This window comes from Dreissena polymorpha, chromosome 2 (genome assembly GCF_020536995.1).
Source record: "Dreissena polymorpha isolate Duluth1 chromosome 2, UMN_Dpol_1.0, whole genome shotgun sequence".
NCBI lineage: Eukaryota > Metazoa > Mollusca > Bivalvia > Myida > Dreissenidae > Dreissena > Dreissena polymorpha.
Genome location: NC_068356.1, coordinates 30,289,927 through 30,309,592, shown reverse-complemented (window position 1 = coordinate 30,309,592; position 19,666 = coordinate 30,289,927). Strand labels below are relative to the sequence as shown.

Genomic DNA, 19,666 nt, shown 5'->3' with positions numbered 1-19,666 from the left:
ATTCTGGTAGGGGCGTGGGGTATTGTTTGGGTGGAATCCATTGTGGTATTCAGGTTAAGTGTTGTTTTGTCAAAGTAATAATTACATGTGATCATAAATAAAGAAGTTATGGCAATTTAAGCAAAATGTTCAATTATCTAAGTGTAAAAGGGACCATAATTATGTCAAAATGCTTGATACAGTGGTCTGCTCTTGTTTATAGGTTGGGGTCATGTTGGTAAACAAGTATGCAACATATAAAAGCAATATGTAAAAGGATATAGGAAATATTTGGGGTAGTACGCAAACTTTAACATAGATTTATCAATAATATGCATATTCTAAGTATAAAAGGTGCAATAATTATGACAAAATGCTTGATAGAGTTGTCTGCTCTTGTTTATAGGTTGGGTGATGTTCAGGGTTCGCCAAAACCGTCGGTCCGCCGGTCCTGACCGGCAAATTTTTCTCAGGACCGACAAGTGATTTAAGATAATCGGTCCGACTGACCGACACAATCGGATGAAAAATGGTTTCAAAAAGATCACTCAAAGTGTATAATATGCTATTGGATAAATAGAAGGTAAATGCTTTTTGTTCAACTTCTGTCAAAATCCTTTTTTTCTTACCTTCATTTTGATGTTTTGATGTTTAAAGTTGGATTAGAATTGACTATAAATGCAAGTTCAAAATCAACGGTCTTTGTTTAAAAAAGCAACCAAGTGCGTCCGCCATTTTGTTTGTTCCATTTAATTTCTCCACAACAAAAACCACATGAAAACTTGTTTCAACAGGCATTTGTGAGCATTTCTGTTAAATAGTTTCATTATTATATTGTTATGGGAAGGATATATTTTAATTTACACACCAACAATTTTTTAAATCAAAATTAGATTTTTCACCCGATGTACTATATTTCGGATATTTAAAAAATTCGGACGTAGGGATATTTATGTTTTGATTTGTTGTTGATACTTTGTAGCAATACATGTATGTTTTGTGTTATTTCAGACAACAAGAATGGATGGTGGTAATTATCATGGGCCTTTCTATCAAGAAATAGGTGTGAAAGACATTCATTTAATTGAACCTGGAAATCAACCTCAGCTAAGAGAAAATATTTTAACAATAGGTGTTGTTTTAGAACTTGTGAAATTGGCTAATAAACAGAAATTGAAGTCATCCAAAGTAGTGTGAATGGGTGTGTGTAATAAAGTCAAACTTGATTGGATGTCACCCTAACTTTTCAAGAACACGGATTTGTAGAGCTGTGCAGGCTAAAAAACAGTTTGACAAAAAGAAGTCTAAAAAGAATACCTTTGGTTTATATGTGGTTTATTATTAATATAATAATTGTTTAATTATATCGACTTTGGACATGTTTTTATTGTATTTTAATGTGATCAAAACCAATAAACATCTAAAAGGTACTCTCTTTTGTTGTATTTTGCTGTTATAGTTTAGTCGGACAGTGGGACTGACAGAAACTGATTCGGACTGACTAAAATTTCAAGTCTGTCAGTCCGAATGACTGACAGATTTTTCAAGTTTTGGCGAACCCTGATGTTGGTAAACAAGTATGCAAAATATCAAAGCAATATGTCAAGGGACAATGAAAATAAATGGGGTAGTACGAAAACTTAACATTTGCTGCATATTCTAAGTGGAAAAGGGGCCATAATTATGACAAAATGCTTGATAAGAGTTGTCTGCTCTTGTTTATAGGTTGGGGTCATGTTGGTAAACAAGTATGCAAAATATGAAAGCAATATGTCAAGGGACAATGAAAATAATTGGGGTAGTACGAAAACTTTCACATTTGCACGCTAACGCCGACGCTAACGGTGACACAGACGGTCACGCCGACCCCGGAATGAGTAGGATAGCTGCACTACATATATTTCATATATAATAGTCGAGCTAAGAAATTGGTAACTTTTCGAGTTTATCAGTATATGTTTGAAAATCACTAAGATTAAGTCACATAAATGGACATTATATATTAAGTAATGACAGCCATTTAAATTATTCTCTGATGTTTTGTTAACAATAAGTATAGAATAATTATGACATGTAATTGGTTTTGTCAGGTCCCCGTGGCGCAGTGGATGTGGTGTCCACCTAGCAACCGGGAGGTCATGGGTTTGATCCCCACTGTGGGAGTGCTCTTTAGATCTCCTCCATATACACCAAGTACTGGTTCTAGTCCCAGGAAATGGATGCAAGAGTGTTTAAATAAGCCTTAGGCTTTCGATGCAATCTAGCAAAATAAACAAGACTATTGTCGAGCAATATGGTCCCCTACCGGTGAAACTCCACCATTGTCAGAATTTTTTTTTTAATTATTTGTTGCCATAGCAAACAGAATTTTTGACGTAGGAACAAAATGAAATGACATGCATAATCTCCATATTGCCATCTATCCATGTTTCAAGTTTCATGAAAAATATTAAGAAATTTTAAAGTTATAGCAGGATCCAGAAAAGTGTGACAGACTGACTGACAGACACACAGAGCGTTTGACCGGTAGGGGACTTATAACACTTGACATGCATGTCACTAAATCCTCCTACCAAACCATATCTGTATGTTTTGAAATAACACTAAGTCTTGTCTGTCCTTATTCATGTTAAATTTCATCATGATTGAGCCTGAGGACAGACAGTGTTTTAAAATTCAGAAATCAAATCCAAAAAGATATTACGTTTTTCCATGCTGTAGATTAACCTTGTTTGCAAAGGAAACCGTATTTCCGCAATCAAAAATATGCTTGATTTGTAAATGTTCATAGTTATTTTGAATTAAAAATCTCTATATTGCAAAAAAAATCATTCCAAAAGACTTCAGAAGATTAAAAACATATTTGCTGATTTTGATTTCAACAGTGTGTTTATGCCCAACCAAGCGTAAAACAAATGCTGTTACATTAAGATCATCTCTCACAGGATGTCACTCCTATCTGGAACAAAGGGGCAATTAGCGATCTGATAACTAGAGCTTGTTTGTACGCAATATGTAATAATTGTTGACTTGATATGCTTCAGTAATGTACCAGGCCAGATTTCTTGCTATAAAGATTAAAACAGACTACAATTATAGTGTCAGTAATGAAATTCGCCAGTCAGAAAAAATTGTCGCCACTTTCAGAGCTCCAGATAAAAATTTGGTCAAATTCTTATTTACTCCCTATTTTAAAAATTAATTCTTATTTTAACCCCTATTTATAAAATTAATTCTTAACAATATATTACCAAAAAAAATTTTATTCATTGTTTTTCACAAATCAACAATTCAACATTTTGGTTTATAGTCTTGGAAAAGCCTGGCTTTCCTTCTCCGTTTCTTGCTTCAGTGCCCCAGATAAGCTGCGTATCTGCGTCTTCACCCTATTAAAATGTTTAAAAACGCAAAGAAATACAATATCATGCGTATTGAAAATGCAACCAATTTGACTTTTACGCAAATTCCTAAAATTCGATGCATACGATACAATAGCTTCAATCTAAAATTCTTTGCTCATTTTCGGTATATCCTCTTTGCAATTATTATCGTAATGCGACGTCATTTTTATTCATCAAGCGTCTGGATGAAGGAGCAGGAAAACAGTCAAAGTTATTCAAACGCTCTTTGGACTAGATTTAATAGTTTATTACAGTATCTGACCAAATTATTTACAACAAACATGTAAAGCGTCTGTACTTTCAGTTTCTATAACGATGTGAAAGAAAATTGTCTAAGAGAGGTCGAAAGACGTCTGCAATTGATGCGCCAAAATATCAATCGATCGCAAACTTTTTGAACCAAGAAAGCAAGAGCCATCTAAGTGACAAATCATTCGTGTTATCTATTGTTTAAGTTTAAAGTATATATTATGGACAGTTTCAAGAATTAAAGATGTTATGAAACATCAGTTTATGACAGTTAATTATAATAGTTTACAGTTTTATTAAATCAATACAAGTGTGCAGCTTCAACAGAAGTAATCTGAATCTGATTGGAGCGACCAAGATTGGCTTTTATTCAACAGGGAAAGCAGCAAAGATTTTAAGGAATGAATTTTTGTAACTTATTTCACCCTATTTCAAGACCTAAATCACACTATTTTTTAAAATCAATGGGTGAAAACCCTATTTCCCACATAATTATCTGGGGCACTGTTGTTTTCCCGTAATCGGACACCGCTTCGGTCGGCCATTTTGATTTTTTATGTAAAACGGTCACTGACCCTTCGGCTTAGGTCATAATGGCCTTTTGGTCGCCGTTAAATTTATATAAAAAACTATATTAAACATTTAATTTCAATGACATTTTGAATAGGTATACAGTATATTACTTGTGTATAAAAATTACGATGAGTGTAATTAAAACGATACAATAAACAGTAATGACTCGCCTGCAATACTAGGAGAACAGACCGTTTGGCCTAAGACCGTTCTTAGGTGTGGCTCTTCCTCACAGCAAACGCTCGAGTGACGTTGACTTAAAGTTTTAGTTTTTATTGAGCGCCTAGACAATTCAGAACCGGGATGAAATGTTTACCGTATATAATTTGCTACTGGAAGTTTAACGCACGTTCGAAAATTTCGAATTCGTGCTTTATTTTTTCAATGCGTAACTTTACGCAAAGATTTTAAATCTTAATCGTTATTTTAAAAAAATTAATTAGTTTTTTCGCCATTACGCACGTTATCTGGAGCACTGGCCACTTTTAAAAATTTGTGGCAAGTTGCAACAATGGCGATTGGCAGCAAAACCCCTGACTGTCCCGCCAAGATCGGTACGTCTGGCATGTATGCTATGAGAGTCTCTTTCTTAATAGAAATAAAACTATTGATATCAGACGCTCATTATGAGGAAATCACGAGGAAAGCGTACAATATCATACCTGAAGAACAAAGTGTTAAGATTGTAATGTAATTTACCTCTGTGGCGAAGATAAATTCTAAGAGGAAATGGAAAAGTGGACTATATCTGGACCATGACTAGATGAGGGAGTTTATTTCATTCTGGAATTAGGTTTTAAAAAGTAAAGTTCACAATTGCAAATGTGATGTCTTTGATTTGAAACGGTCTACATTTGCCATACTGTCGCTTTTAACAAATAGAACTATTTCAACGTTGGCCCAAAACTGAGAATGCACACTACAGCAAAATCACCTCATTCGATTCTGTTGGAAGATTGCCCACAAAAACATCGTAAGTTTGTTGTTTCTGTTTTCCAGCCATGTTTAAAGAATAAGCATGTATACTGTCTGTCATAGGCGCGGGAAAGTATTTTGTGGCGTGAATTGTTTTGAACCAATCTCTTAGATTGGTACCAGGCTGGAAGTGAAACGGCGAGCCGGGTTGAAACCGAGAGCGATTAAGAACAACAACAACGGAGGGGGATTGCTCTCGATTAAGCAAAACAAATCTTCAAAGAAGAAGAAAGCAGTTTTTCATTTCGTTTGTCAGGCTACATAAATTGTTAGATATTTCGTTAAAATTCCATATTAAAAGTTGTATTTTATTTGTTTATTATATTTTGCAAGGTGTAGGAGGGGTAATGGTATTATGGTTTTGGATATTTATAATTCGGATAATTGTATTCGATTTTCTCATGAAAGTCGGCTGTCCGTCTGTACATGCCGGTGCGTCCTGACATGTTTTCACTCAATTCTAACGCTCTGTGAATTTGACTCAAAATGTCAGTATTTGTAACAAAGGGGGGGGAGACACAATTTTCTGGCTTTGGGAAATGAACAATACGAAGGTAGATTGGAAATTTAGAGAAAATGCATGATTTTAAAGAAATTTCCGTAGGGGAAAGGGCCTATTTGGTTAAGGGAAAGAAAAAGAGGCCCCTTGCTAAGAAGGGTTTTTGGCCCTGAGTCCATATAAACAGATTCCCAGAGCCTTTGGTAATTTTTGATGTGACTGCTCTGGGATTCCATATGCCCTCTTTATAAACACAACTGCAGTTTTCCACAGCTGATCAGTGCCCATCACTTAACAGACGTTGTTTGAGAGAAATTAAGAAAAGTGATGAATAAACTTAAAAAAAACACATAAAATTTACCTGAATGGCAACCTACACACCTTATCCGTTGCATGCACCCTTAAAAAACACAACAATATTTGAACACACTGTTCTAGACATTTTTATGTTCAAATTGGGAACAGTGAATATATTTGAAAATCGTTACCAACTTAATGGGCTACAAAAGATTGGGTGTACTGCAACGTAACCGATAGAGACACTAAGCCAGCAACATTGCCACATTTTTATGTTGGTGGATAGAGAGTACATAAGAAAAACAAACAGGGGCCCATTTGGGCTTTAAACAATTGTAGCCACTTATTTTTGCCAAATTTAAAAAGATGTTGCCACATTGGGGCTTCATTAGCACATGGAAGATAATGTTTATTATAAAACAAACAAAAAATGAGCATTTTACTGTATGTTTAATAAAATTATTAATAATTATAGCACATTTAACGAAGTTCATTTAATAACAGCACACGCAATAAGTTGCAAGTCTTGTTGCTTGACACTTTCTAAGCAGCTTGCATATGTTGCCACAGTTTGGCAGCTTCAGCAGCTTTCTGGTAATCTAAAAATACAAAAATGGAAATAAACTATTAATATAATCCTTATAGTAATCAATAATTTGTAACATATAAATGATATAGATATGTTCTAGCATATGACCTGCTACATAGAGCCCATAACACAGTCAAATACAATAAGCATTTGTGTACATTTAATGTCAAATTGATTTTCATATGCTTAACAATGTTCTCCTTTTTTAAAACAGTATATCCTGTAGTGAATTAATTGATAAGTTTTTAGGATAAACAAAGTTCACACAGCATAGAATTTTGTTGGAAATCATATTGAAGGAAAAGAAATTCTGATTAATAACTGTCTTTGTTTTTTTATTAGCTGGTAAATATATAGTGGTTTTCATTTTTGATGGAGTCTCAACATTATCAGAATCTAACGTTCACTTTCTATAAGGCATTATACACTCTGAACGTGCCAATAAATGTAAAATGTTCAATTATTTCCAATAATTACACAGATTTTGCTAAAAACAATCGATACTTAGTTACCTTTTTTATTGTCATGGTTATCAATGTTACAGTCTTGAATCAGCTTCATACACTGTGACAAACACTTCACATTTAAGCGCAAAGTTGGTATATATCAATGTTGCCTTATCTTTGAAGCGATAAAACTGACGTGAGATAAGATAACTTGTAACAACACCCCAAATCATGGCAATTATCACCATTACATGCTACTTTGGGACAGTTAGCATGCTGCATTGATTTTAGCAGTATCATTTATTTCACAGAAATTGCTGTAAAGCGGCTGGTAAGCAGAGCGTCTTATGTAATTTGAAAGAAATATTAAGCAGAAAAAATATGGATTTTCGAAAAATCTCAATTTGCGAAAATTTATAGCCAGAATTTTTATTTTGTCGCCATTGGTGCCAATATTAACCTTGACAAAGTAAATAAAAAGCAATTATTTGGTGCTTTAATGGTACTATTTGCATAGGTTTGCAGGGCTGTCACTGGAAACAAAAAACGCCACCCATTATCGCCATTTTGATATTTTGTTGCCACTTTTTAGCTCACTTTTTAGCTCATGGTGAGCTTTTGTGATCGCCTTTTGTCAGTCCTGCGTCGTCTGTCGTCAACATTTTGCCTTGTGAACACTCTAGAGGCCACATTTATTGTCTGATCTTCATGAAATTTGGTCAGAACATTTGTCCCATTGATACCTCGACTGAGTTCGAAACTGGGTCATGCTGGGTCAAAAACTAGGTCACTAGGTCAAAAAAAAGAAAAACCTTGTGAACACTGTAGAAGTCACATTTGGTGCCCAATCTTCATGTAACTTTGTCAAAATGTTTGTCTAAATGATATGTTGGTTGAGTTCAAAAATGGTTCCGGTCCGTTGAAAAACATGGCCGCCAGGGGGCGGGGCAGTCTTCCTTATATGGCTATAGAGAAACGTTGTGAACACTCTAGAAGTCACAATTTTTGCCCAATCATCATGAAACTTGGTCAAAACATTGGTTTCACTGATATCTCGGACGAGTTCGAAAATGGTCCAGATCAGTAAGAAAACATGGCCGCCAGGGGGCGGGGCAGTTTTCTTTATATGGCTTTTGTAAAACCTTGTTAACACTCTAGAGGCCACATATATTGTCCAATCTTCATGAAATTTGGTAAGAAGATTGGTCTGTATGATATCTTGAATAAGTTTGAAAATGGTTACGTTTGCTTGAAAAACATGGCTGCCAAGGGGCGGGGCATTTTTCCTTATATGGCTGTTTATGGCTATAGTGAAACCATGTGAACACTCTAGAGGCCACATTTATTGTCCAATCTTCATGAAATTTGGTCAGAAGATTGGCCTCAATGATATCTTGGATGAGTTCGAAAATGGTTACGTTTGCTTGAAAAACATGGCTGCCAAGGGGCGGGACATTTTTCCATATATGGCTATAGTAAAATCTTGTTAACACTCTAGTGGCCACATTTATTGTCCGATCTTCATGAAACTTGGTCAGAAGATTCATCACAATGATATCTTGGACGAGTTCAAAAATGATGCCGGTTGGTTGAAAAACATGGCCACCAGTGGGCGGGGCATTTTTTGTTATATGGACTTATGAATCTTCATGAAACTTTGTCAGTATATTTGTTAAAATGATATCTTGGATGTGTATGAAAATGGTTCTGGTCTGTTGAAAAATGTGGCTGCCAGGGTGTTCACTAGTCATGAAAGATGGTAAGAATATTTTGTTCTAATGACATCTTGGGCTGCACAGAACAGGTCAGTTCCTTTGAATCTCAGGTGAGCGACTTTGGGCCTTTCAGGCCCTCTTGTTTAAATATGAGCCATTTTGTAACCATTCTTTAATCATTATATAGTGGTCAATGTGTTACAATGCTTTTATTCTATGTTGAATTTCTATTTATAATATTTGGTCATGATACTATAAACATACACTGTAACTCCAATATGGGCCATAACATGCAATTACCTCTTCTGTATCCAAAACATACATAACGCTTTATAGTATGAAAACATATATATATAATATATCGGATAATTCAATATAACCACAAATTCTATTAAAAAAATAACTTAAAGGAGAGTGATTTGTATTCAGCAATTGATCAACTTTTCACATGTTTAATACACCACAGAGACCTCACTACATCATGTTCATCATCTTGAATTAGAAACATTTGACGGTTTGAAAGAAACATTAAAAAACATAAACAAACACATGTAAATGTTAATGTTGTGTAACTTGTTGATGTATTTAACTGAGTTTCATTGATATATTTAAACCTCGGCCTGCTATGTATGTAATAAGTGATAAGCCTCATTACTGCTGAATTGATAACTTTAATTGAGGCTGAAATGGTTGGTCAATGTCAATAGACAGCGTTTCAATTATTATAAGACACAAGTAAGTAAAACTTATATTTTGTTATTTGTCATCGATTGTAGATTATGATGGTACTTTGATTGTTTTACTTGTACAGGTAAATTAACTTATAAAAATTGTGAATAAACCAGTAATGTAAAAACACACATATTTAAAATCATATTTAACAGCAGTGATTTCAAATCTGACATGTAAAGGAGCCCAATATTTATTGCAAGTGCCAGGAAAATCTTAGAGGTATCCTCTTCCCATTTTCTCATTCTTGAGTGTGGTTTAATGGGCCATTTAACAGCTTAAGCATAGTTAAATTGCACAAGGCAATTAATCAAGGCATCATCTATGAACTATTTCATCAAGAAGTCTAATGGCTTCCACTGTCCAATTCAATGATCAACCTTGCACGACCTGTATTGACCAGCCATAATCCAAATCTAATTAATTTTAATGGCCACTTGTGTTTACAAGTTGAAATATTGTATAGCCTATTTTCTAAAGCTTTTGCATTTTGAAGGAGTCCTGGGTTTGTGGTTTGGACAGGTAAAGATTGATGAGTTATGGCAGTTTAAGTGTTCCTTAGTCCTTGCATTGGTGATCAAATTTTGCACCTTTGGAAATTAAGGAAGGATTGCAATTCTCAGCAACCCTTTGGGTTATAAAGCTGAGAGTTGAATTATTGCAACTATAGCCCGAAGTGCATTAAACTGTCTTTCTATTTGTTGACAATAACTTTTATTTCAAATTAGATTAAGGATGTCATCCTCAGGTGCGAAAAAATATTATACATGTACCTTGCTCCCAGTCTCAAAACTTTCTTTAGCCTGTTCAGGTTTTATGCTGTTTGCTGCTCATCAGTATCAAAGGATTGAAAATAAAGCCTTTAAAACTTTAAACTAGTAAGAAAGGTATTTAATTAAATGAAACTTTCTAAGGGGCTACACATGCGTCAAAATACGTATCTAAGTGGTAAAAGATTAAGTCAAAATGACACTTTTTCAACATGTAAAACAGTGTCTCCAACATGTAAAACAGTGTCTCCAACATGTTAAACAGTGTTTGTATTTTGAATCTTGCTGAATAAATTTTTGATTTTTTTTTAATTCACTCTCATTAGTTGCTATAATCCAACTTCCAGCTGTATGGCTCTCCCCTTGAGCTGCACATGTAGGAACTCATAAAAGCTCACAGCATTAAATTATGATATTCATTTGTGTGTCACTTGGGCTAAATGATTGCCTGCTGAAGTATCCATTCTTCACCATTCACACATTTCTCATCCTGCATTCACATTTCTCATCCTGCACTCACATTTCTCATCCTGCATTCACATTTCTCATCCTGCACTCACATTTCTCATCCTGCACTCACATTTCTCACCCTGCACTCACATTTCTCATCATGCAGTCACATTTCTCATCCTGCACTCACATTTCTCATCCTGCATTCACATTTCTCATAGTGCAGTCACATTTCTCATTCTGCTATCACATTTCAGATGATTAGCAATGGAGTTCTTGAATGCCCTGGTGTTCTACCTGATGCTGTTTGTAGTTGGAAGTCTGTGCTTGCTCTACAGGGATGCTCCAATACTCAGTACTGGATTACTAGGGCATGTTAGGCGATTCCTGGTTGAGGTACCGTTTGAAAGAAAATCCTTATATTTGCAATTAATATCTTTCACAAAAATCACAAATTATGTGAGACATTACTTGACTTTTAAGCTTTGTGTAATGAGTTTAATTCCTCGTGTTTCTTTTAGCATGTCATGAGTAACGCATGTTATTAAAATATAGATATTGTCTTAAGATTTAATGCATTGGGTTGTTTAACTGTATTTACTATCAATCAATACATGATCCTATGCAATTGCCCATCTTAGAACCTCTAAAGTCCCCATAATTTACATTTAGCATGTAATGTGTGCATTCTGTATATTTTAGATATTAGCCTCTCGCTCTTGGATAATGGGGTTTAATGCATTCTGTAAAAATGTGCTGATCAGAAACAACACTCTCTGCTTCAACTAGATTTTTGCTAATAATAGACTTTCTTTAAACATAAAAAACTTAAAAGCTTGAAGTGTAGTCCCAGATTAGCCTGTGCAGGCTGCTTAGACTAATCAGGGATAAAACTGTACGCACATGCATTCAATCCTGTTATACTCCTATATGTATGGTCTGTATCTGTGACTTTGCTATGTGTGTTTTTGTCAGTGCAGTGGAAGAGTTGTGCCACCAGTGCTACAGAATATTATTTACAACCTCTTCAAGTACCTTTTGTATAGAAGGTACATGGCTTGATAATTATATGAGTGCATATTATGAATATAGGGCTTGGCTAGCCTACATCACAATGTAAGAATGATTGCAGAGATTATTGTTCAAGTCTTATCTGTTATTATGCACATTAAATCAACAACAACAAAACTACAAAAAGAGATTTATTTGTAGTTTTTATATATTGTCTCTTAGTTATGCAATTATTGAAATAAATATGTTAAAAAAGGCATTTCTTAATAATATTGCTAGCCCATGTACATCTACTAAAAGGACTTCCAAATAGATTTTGGTAGTTTTTACAAGTATCATAAATAGAATTTACAACAGACACGTACCTACAAAACCTGTCATTTTGGAATATTGTTTAAATTATCATATAAACAAGAGAACAATTTAGTAAAAATATATGTTTCCTCTATGGCTGGAACCATGGACCTCTCAAAGCTAACACCATTCTTTTTGAATCTTTGTGAATTTTTCTTGACAATTGTAATTGTAATTTTGCCATACTGTGAAAAAGTCCCTTTAGTACATACCAGTATTATTTTCTTCAGACCTTAAAGTGATAGCTCTGTTTATTGTTTGTTTCAGGAATTTTGTGTTTCAGCTGATATATGTTGGTGGCTGCATACTAGCCCACTCTATATGGGCTATAGATATGATTCCCATCCTGCGTCACCACTACCCCAATGAGAATCATATATTCTGGCCCATGTGTGCCGTGCTGTGTAACTATATCTTTTGGCACTTTGCCTGGATTGGTAAGTTTCATTCACCATTTTAATATTTTTTTTATGTCCCCCACTATAGTAGTGGGGGACATATTGTTTTTGCCCTGTCTGTTGGTTGGTTGGTCTGTTGGTTGGTTGGTTGGTTGGTCTGTTGGTTGGTTTGCGCCAACTTTAACATTTTGCAATAACTTTTGCTATATTGAAGATAGCAACTTCATATTTGGCATGCATGTGTATCTCATGAAGCTGCACATTTTGAGTGGTGCAAGGTCAAGGTCATACTTCAAGGTCAGAGGTCAAATATATGTGGCCAAAATCGCTCATTTTATGAATTCTTTTGCAATATTGAAGATAGCAACTTGATATTTGGCATGCATGTGTATCTCATGGAGCTGCACATTTTGAGTGGTGAAAGGTCAAGGTCATCCTTCAAGGTCAGAGGTCAAATATATGTGGCCCAAATCGCTTATTTTATGAATACTTTTGCAATATTGAAGATAGCAATTTGATATTTGGCATGCATGTGTATCTCATGGAGCTGCACATTTTGAGTGGTGAAAGGTCAAGGTCATCCTTCAAGGTCAGAGGTCAAATATATGTGGCCCAAATCGCTTATTTTATGAATACTTTTGCAATATTGAAGATCAGCAACTTGATATTTGGCATGCATGTGTATCTCATGGAGCTGCACATTTTGAGTGGTGAAAGGTCAAGGTCATCCTTCAAGGTCAAATATATGGGTCAAAATTGCTCATGTAATGTCACTTCTGCAATATTGAAGCTAGCAATTTTATATTTGAAATGCATGTGTATCTCAAGGAGCTGCACATTTTGAGTGGTGAAGGGTCAAGGTCAAGGCCATCCTTCAAGGTCAAATGTCATATAGGGGGACATTGTGTTTCACAAACACATCTTGTTTTATCTCGATATCATTCTACAGAATATATATACTTAGCAGAATCTTAATGAATTTTGGTCAGAATGGTTATTTTTTACCATATGTAGACAATTTTAAATCTGGTTCCAGTGGGGTAAAACCACTGTTTCACATCGTAGACAAAAATTGTGACCATTCTATGAGCATCAGGGGGGCACATTATACGGGAGCTTACTGTGTTTAAGTGAGAAAGTTGTTGCAAAACTTCAAAGATGGCGTCGTTTAAGTGTTTTTCGTGAAGGAGTAGCGGATATTTTCACCCGGTAAGCCAGTTTATATTTATATTTCTTTTAAATGAATAAGCCCTTTCGGCTCTACGGTGTTTGTGCTCCCCTCTGTTGTTTGTTTCAAAACCGTAGACGTCGGAATAAAAAAGTTATTGAAGCAAAACCGTCAACAAATTTGTTGTTTAATTTCTTGACCTTCGAGATGTTGGATGTTGGAATATCATTTTCTCTCATAATAAACAGTATTTGTGCATGTGTACAGTAAAATATAACATAAATCAGGAATATTTTATTATCTCGACGCGTTGTTATGTCTATTAATTCATTTAATGCCGAATTATAACGGGTTAACCCCCATTTTTGGAACAAAACTTCCTTTTAAGTTTATTTTGGGACCTGACTGCCAAATGATTAACAGCTCTTTCCTGTTACAAGGTTTTATGCAAAATAACTTTCGTGAATGAATTCCGCATTGGTGCGAATGTCTTGGAAAACATTTTCACTTGAAGAAATCAAGAGTTTTCTTTTTTCTATTAATTGTTTTATTATTAATTTGTATTATTATATGTTTTATCGCGTACGTAACGCTAACATTTAGTGTGTGTAATATAAGACATTCGACGGAATTATAAACACAGTGTAATTCTTACCTGTTTATTTTAACACATATGGACATACTTATGTTTGAATATGCATCCAACGGAATACTATGCTTACTATTTCCAGATATCAAGACGCCAGTTATATATGTTGAGGATGAAAAGATTAAAAAAGACGGCGTAACGAAGTGTGTACCGCTCTAGAATGCGATAGGTACATGAAAACCCACCAATCAAACAAAAAAGATTAAGTCGAAGTACCTTACCAAACAATCACATATACGTGCAATAAAAGTGTAATGAAAAACAGATGAGGGTAAAGCCGTTTGATACTAGTATAAGGTTGATGTAACCAAATACTGCCATTGTTGCGATTCGGAATACATGAAGCAATTTGGAATACCTGACATCTGCTTAGAAGATGCATATCGGTGAATGTTTTTTTATGATACTTAAATATGAATTGTTTATTTTATACAATGACATTTGACGCGTTTTACCATAACGATACTGATACATGTATGTGACTTTGATGTGACAAATTTTGGACGACCTTTTAAACCAGTTCTGAGTTGGTCATTATATTATAATCTCAAAAAGTGAATTTGTAGTGGATAGAAAGATTTGTGCAAATGCAATACATGATATGATATCAGTAGAAGTGATCAATATAATTTTTATACATGTATGTTTTTTCTCTTTTATACCTATGTGAATACATATTATTTATGACTGTTGTATTGAGGGAATAAAGTATTGGTTCATTTAAAAAGATTATTTCGTTTGTTCCTAACATTGCCTTCTAATTGTAAGTAATGTTAATATGTCAAATGCATAACTAATTAAATCCGACCCAACTCTTTTTTTATCATGTATGTAAGTGCTGAATACAATTGAAAATTTATGCAGAGACATCGTAGGAAGAAATGACGTAACACAGATAATGGTTTATTTTCATAACAAAGTGAGAAACTAGCATCATGACATATACGGAATAAAACGTGTAAGTAAGTAGCACTCATAGCAATTATATGTCAGACATGTCTATGTAGACTTAATAAATAAAACAAAAACACTACAAACATCAGCTGTACATGTTTTGTTATGTTCGTGTTTTTTATTTGCTCAGCTGTTTTAGTCCGGCTCTGTTGAAGGATTCTTTCTTGCATATTCTACATTTAAACTCATGTGGTCCATGAATGGGGCATGATTTATCAATCCTCCCCTGATGTAAAATTCCTCATTACATATACTGCAACGAAAGATGCACTTATTTTCGCCCTTTAACCTGCATCATCTGAAAAGACAGTAAAAGAATGGTTAAAAAAAGTTCATAGCAGTATAAGGTCGACACGTCATAAAATACATGAAATTAATGATAATATTACTGAAAGATAAACGTTCTATTATCTCGTACATCAGCCACCACACAACCCATCTTCTTGAAAATAGGTGAATTGATTCAATTGGTTGGCAGGTTTTTCGAACAGCATTATTATTATTCTACAGAAAGTAACGTGATTAAGAAAACACTTATATTGCACCACGTAACATGCTATCAAAACTATAATATTGAAGTACACATATACACTTTATTTAAGATGGGTAGGTATATCATGGCAAGCTCTTTTACATATGAAAGAGCTGTTTGTCATTTGGAAGTCAGGTCCCAAAATGTGCTTAAAAGGAAGTCAGTTCCAAATAAGGGGGTTAAACCAATAATGTTTGCCAATAAATTAATTATCAGTGATAAAACGGCGTCGGTTAAATAAAATAATCATGATTTTATTTATATTTTACTGTTCACGTATGTCAATACTGTGTATTATAAGAGAAAATGATATTTGTACATCCAATTTCTCGAACTTCCCGTAAGTAGACAACAGATTTGTGGACGGTTTTCCTTCAATAACTTTTTTATCCCGACGTCTACGCTCTTGAAACAAAAAAACGAGGGAAGCACACACACCGGAGAGCCGAAACGGCGTATTCATTTAAAATAATTATAAATACAAAGGGGCTTACCGGGTGAAAATATCCTCCCTTCCTTTAAGAAAATCCAACAAACGACGCCATCTTTGAAGTTTTGCAACAACTTTCTCATTTAAACGCCGCAAGCTCCCGTATACGCGTGCCCCCCTGGAGCATGTTTATGACTCAATCTTGTTGAAAGAATTTTAGAAACTAAATAGTAACAATATCTTAGTTCAAATCTGGTTCAGGTAAGGTAAAAAACAAGGTCACCAGGTCAAATAATAAAAACTTTTTACCACTGAAAAAGCTAGATTTATGACTTGCTATTGATGAAACTCAATAAGAATTATCATTTTGACAATATCTAGGCCAAAGTTGAGTCTGGCTCAATTGAAGAAAAAACTGGTCACCTTCTCGTGCCTTAGAAAAACACGCACATTGAAACACTTTTATTCAAGCAGCTTATTTACTCTGTGTGATATATAACTGGAATGATGCACTTTTAATTCTCTCTCATTAATTGCTATAATCACACTCTCAGATACTAGTATATTAACCACTTCCCTTGAGCTGTATGCAAATAGGCTCAGGTCATTCAAGAAGAACTATCTCATTTACAAGATTTATTTGGATGTCAATGGACTCTTTTCAAATGATTGCCTTTAATTTGAGCAGCTATTTTACCCTCTGTGTAGTACATAATTTAAATTATAAATGTTTCAGATGAATGGAGTTTATGACCTTTTGCCAGTGTTTTTTTTAATCAAGTTTTGTTCAGTTTTTAATTTAAATATTTAATTCTTTCATAAGATTCAAATGATTCAATCGTTTTCTTAAAAACCATGTTAAAATATGTAATGATTTGTAATGCATCCTTGAAATACGATACTAGGAAAATAGCTTATGTTTGCAAAGACAATTCATTCATTCATTTTTCAATTTCATGCATAGTTTTATATTAATGTTCAGAATTTTTCCTTTTCAGATGACCCAGGTGTACTTAATAGCAAGAATCAACCAAACTACACAAGAGTCTATGACTGTGATGAGGTTCTGTATGAAAGTGGAAAAGTTTGCTCTACCTGCCAAATTCCAAAGCCAGCCAGATCCAAACACTGCAGTAAGCAATTTAAGACGACTAAACATCAACATATTTTTAATTTAGTTGTCCAACCAGTATATATATATACATGAGCCTCGCTCTGTGAAAAGGGTGTTTAATACATGTTGGTAAAGTGTTGTCCCAGATTAGCCTGTGCAGTCCACATAGGCTAATCAGGGACGACACTTTCCGTCTAAAGTTGATTTTTGCTAAGAAGATACTTTTTTTAAACAAAAAATATCATCAAAGTGCAATGTGTCATCACTGATTAGCCTGTGTAGACTGCACTGGCTAATCTTTGACGACACTTTACATACATGCATTAAACCCCCTTTTCACTGAACACAACCCACATATTCTTTCTCGTCAATCAACTTGCAAATATGGCAAAGGAAGGTACATGTTCGACCTTTATTATCTCTGAAAGTTGTTTTAAGAACTCAGGCACTGGCAACTCTAAACTGTGGTATGTTAAAGGAAATTATAATTCCAGGACAAGAATTGATTTTACCAATAAATTCTCAGATCTTTCTAACTAGATTTAAGCTTTCAAGCCTTAATTTTGAACCCTAAGACACTGATGAACTGCATACAGCATACAATCTGAACATACTGCAAGTCACTTAGAGGCTGTTGGTGAATACAGGCGCGGGTTGTATGATGGTTGCAGAATTCAATTTTCACTGTGCTTCTGAGTGTGAAAAGGTTCATCAAGAAAGTAAACAAACAGAGGAAAATAGTAGGAAGAATAAACATCAAGACAGTAAACAAAAACAGGAAAATAGTAGGAAGAATAAAGATTTCACTCATTTTCAGGCATTTGCAATAAATGTGTACACCGTTTTGATCATCACTGCATATGGACCAACAATTGTGTAGGGGCTCTCAACCACCGTTACTTCATTCTCTTCATGGCAACACTGCTGGTGGGGCTAGCTCATGGAATGTATGTCACCAGTGTTACACTTCTAGCCTATGCTAAGGATGTCAATCTGTTCAGTGCGTCATTTATGAACGATGAAGGGCAGCTTCAGCAGATGACACTGTCTGTCGCTTTCCAGGTTGGTGTTTGTTTAGTAAAAAACTAATACATGCTATCCTTCTGAAATTAAAGTTTCATTCAATATTATTGTTAAACTATATCTTTACAGTGTGAGTGTGAAGGGTCATACAGTGATCAAAATTAGCATTTACCCTGCAATGGCAAATTTGGTATAAAGGTTTTTGTTAGAATTTTAGTTTGTAGATTTTAGTTTGCTCAATCTGATATAAGCATTAAGTGAAAACTTCTATGACTACTCTTTTTTTTAGCTCACCTGAGCACAATGTGCTCATGGTGAGCTTTGATATCGCCTTTTCTCCGTCGTCCGTCATGAGTTGAGTGACGTCAACATTTGCCTTGTTAACACTCTATAGAGGCCACATTTATTGTCCAATCTTTATGAAATTTGGTCAGAAGATTGGTCTCAATAATATCTTGGATGAGTTCCAAAATTGTTACGTTTGCTTGAAAAACATGGCTGCTAAGGGGCGGGCATTTTTCCTTATATGGCTATATATGGCTATAGTAAAATCTTGTTAACACTATAGAGGCCACATTTATTGTCTGATTTTCATGAAACCTGTACAGAAGATTCATCCCAATAATATGTTGGACGATTTCAAAAATGATGCCGGTTGGTTGAAAAACATGGCCACCAGGGGGTGGTGCATTTTTAGCTCATCTATTTTTTGAAAAAAAAAATGAGCTATTGTCATCACCTTGGCGTCGGCGTTGGCGTCCGGTTAAGTTTTGCGTTTAGGTCCACTTTTCTCAGAAAGTATCAATGCTATTGCATTCAAACTTGGTACACTTGCTAACTATCATGAGAGGACTTGGCAGGCAAAGTTAGATAACTCTGGCATGCAATTTGACAGAATTATGTGCCCTTTTTATACTTAGAAAATTGAAAATTTTGGTTAAGTTTTGCGTTTAGGTCCACTTTTCTCAGAAAGTATCAATGCTATTGCATTCAAACTTGGTACACTTACTTACTATCATGAGGGGACTGGGCAGGCAAAGTTAGATAACTCTGGCGTGCATTTTGACAGAATTATGTGCCCTTTTTAAACTTAGAAAATTGAAAATTTTGGTTAAGTTTTGTGTTTAAGTCCATTTTATTCCGTAAGTATCAAAGCTATTGCTTTCATACTTGCAACACTTACTAACTATCATAAGCGGACTGTGCAGGCAAAGTAATGTAACTCTGACTGGCATTTTGACAGAATTATGTGCCCTTTTTATACTTAGAGAATTGAAAATTTGGTTAAGTTTTGTGTTTAGGTCCACTTTATTCCTACAGTATCAAAGCTATTGCTTTCATACTTGCAACACTTATTAACT

General features: G+C 34.7%; 2 protein-coding genes across 7 annotated transcripts in view; one reads left to right on the top strand and one right to left on the bottom strand.

Annotated features, from left to right (window-relative positions):
- The window catches only part of LOC127866387 (serine/threonine-protein kinase 31-like), a 103,940-nt gene extending 98,636 nt beyond the window's left edge, over nt 1-5,304 (bottom strand). For all 3 annotated transcript variants that reach the window (XM_052406878.1, XM_052406876.1, XM_052406877.1), the window contains exon 1: nt 5,137-5,304. In XM_052406878.1, coding sequence (XP_052262838.1) covers nt 5,137-5,238 — 102 coding nt within the window. In that variant the 5' untranslated portion in view covers nt 5,239-5,304. The remainder of the gene's footprint in view (nt 1-5,136) is intronic.
- LOC127866419 (palmitoyltransferase ZDHHC4-like) overlaps nt 5,302-19,666 on the top strand; it is a 20,792-nt gene continuing 6,427 nt past the window's right edge. Inside the window, exons 1-6 of one of the 4 annotated variants that reach the window (XM_052406927.1) lie at nt 5,302-5,445; nt 10,930-11,068; nt 11,653-11,721; nt 12,305-12,474; nt 17,167-17,301; nt 18,100-18,344. In XM_052406927.1, the coding sequence (XP_052262887.1) occupies nt 11,046-11,068; nt 11,653-11,721; nt 12,305-12,474; nt 17,167-17,301; nt 18,100-18,344 (642 nt within the window). In that variant the 5' untranslated portion in view covers nt 5,302-5,445; nt 10,930-11,045. Of the gene's footprint in view, nt 5,446-10,929; nt 11,069-11,647; nt 11,722-12,304; nt 12,475-17,166; nt 17,302-18,099; nt 18,345-19,666 lie in introns of all 4 variants that reach the window. The other 3 variants (XM_052406925.1, XM_052406928.1, XM_052406924.1) reach the window with 3 other exon arrangements.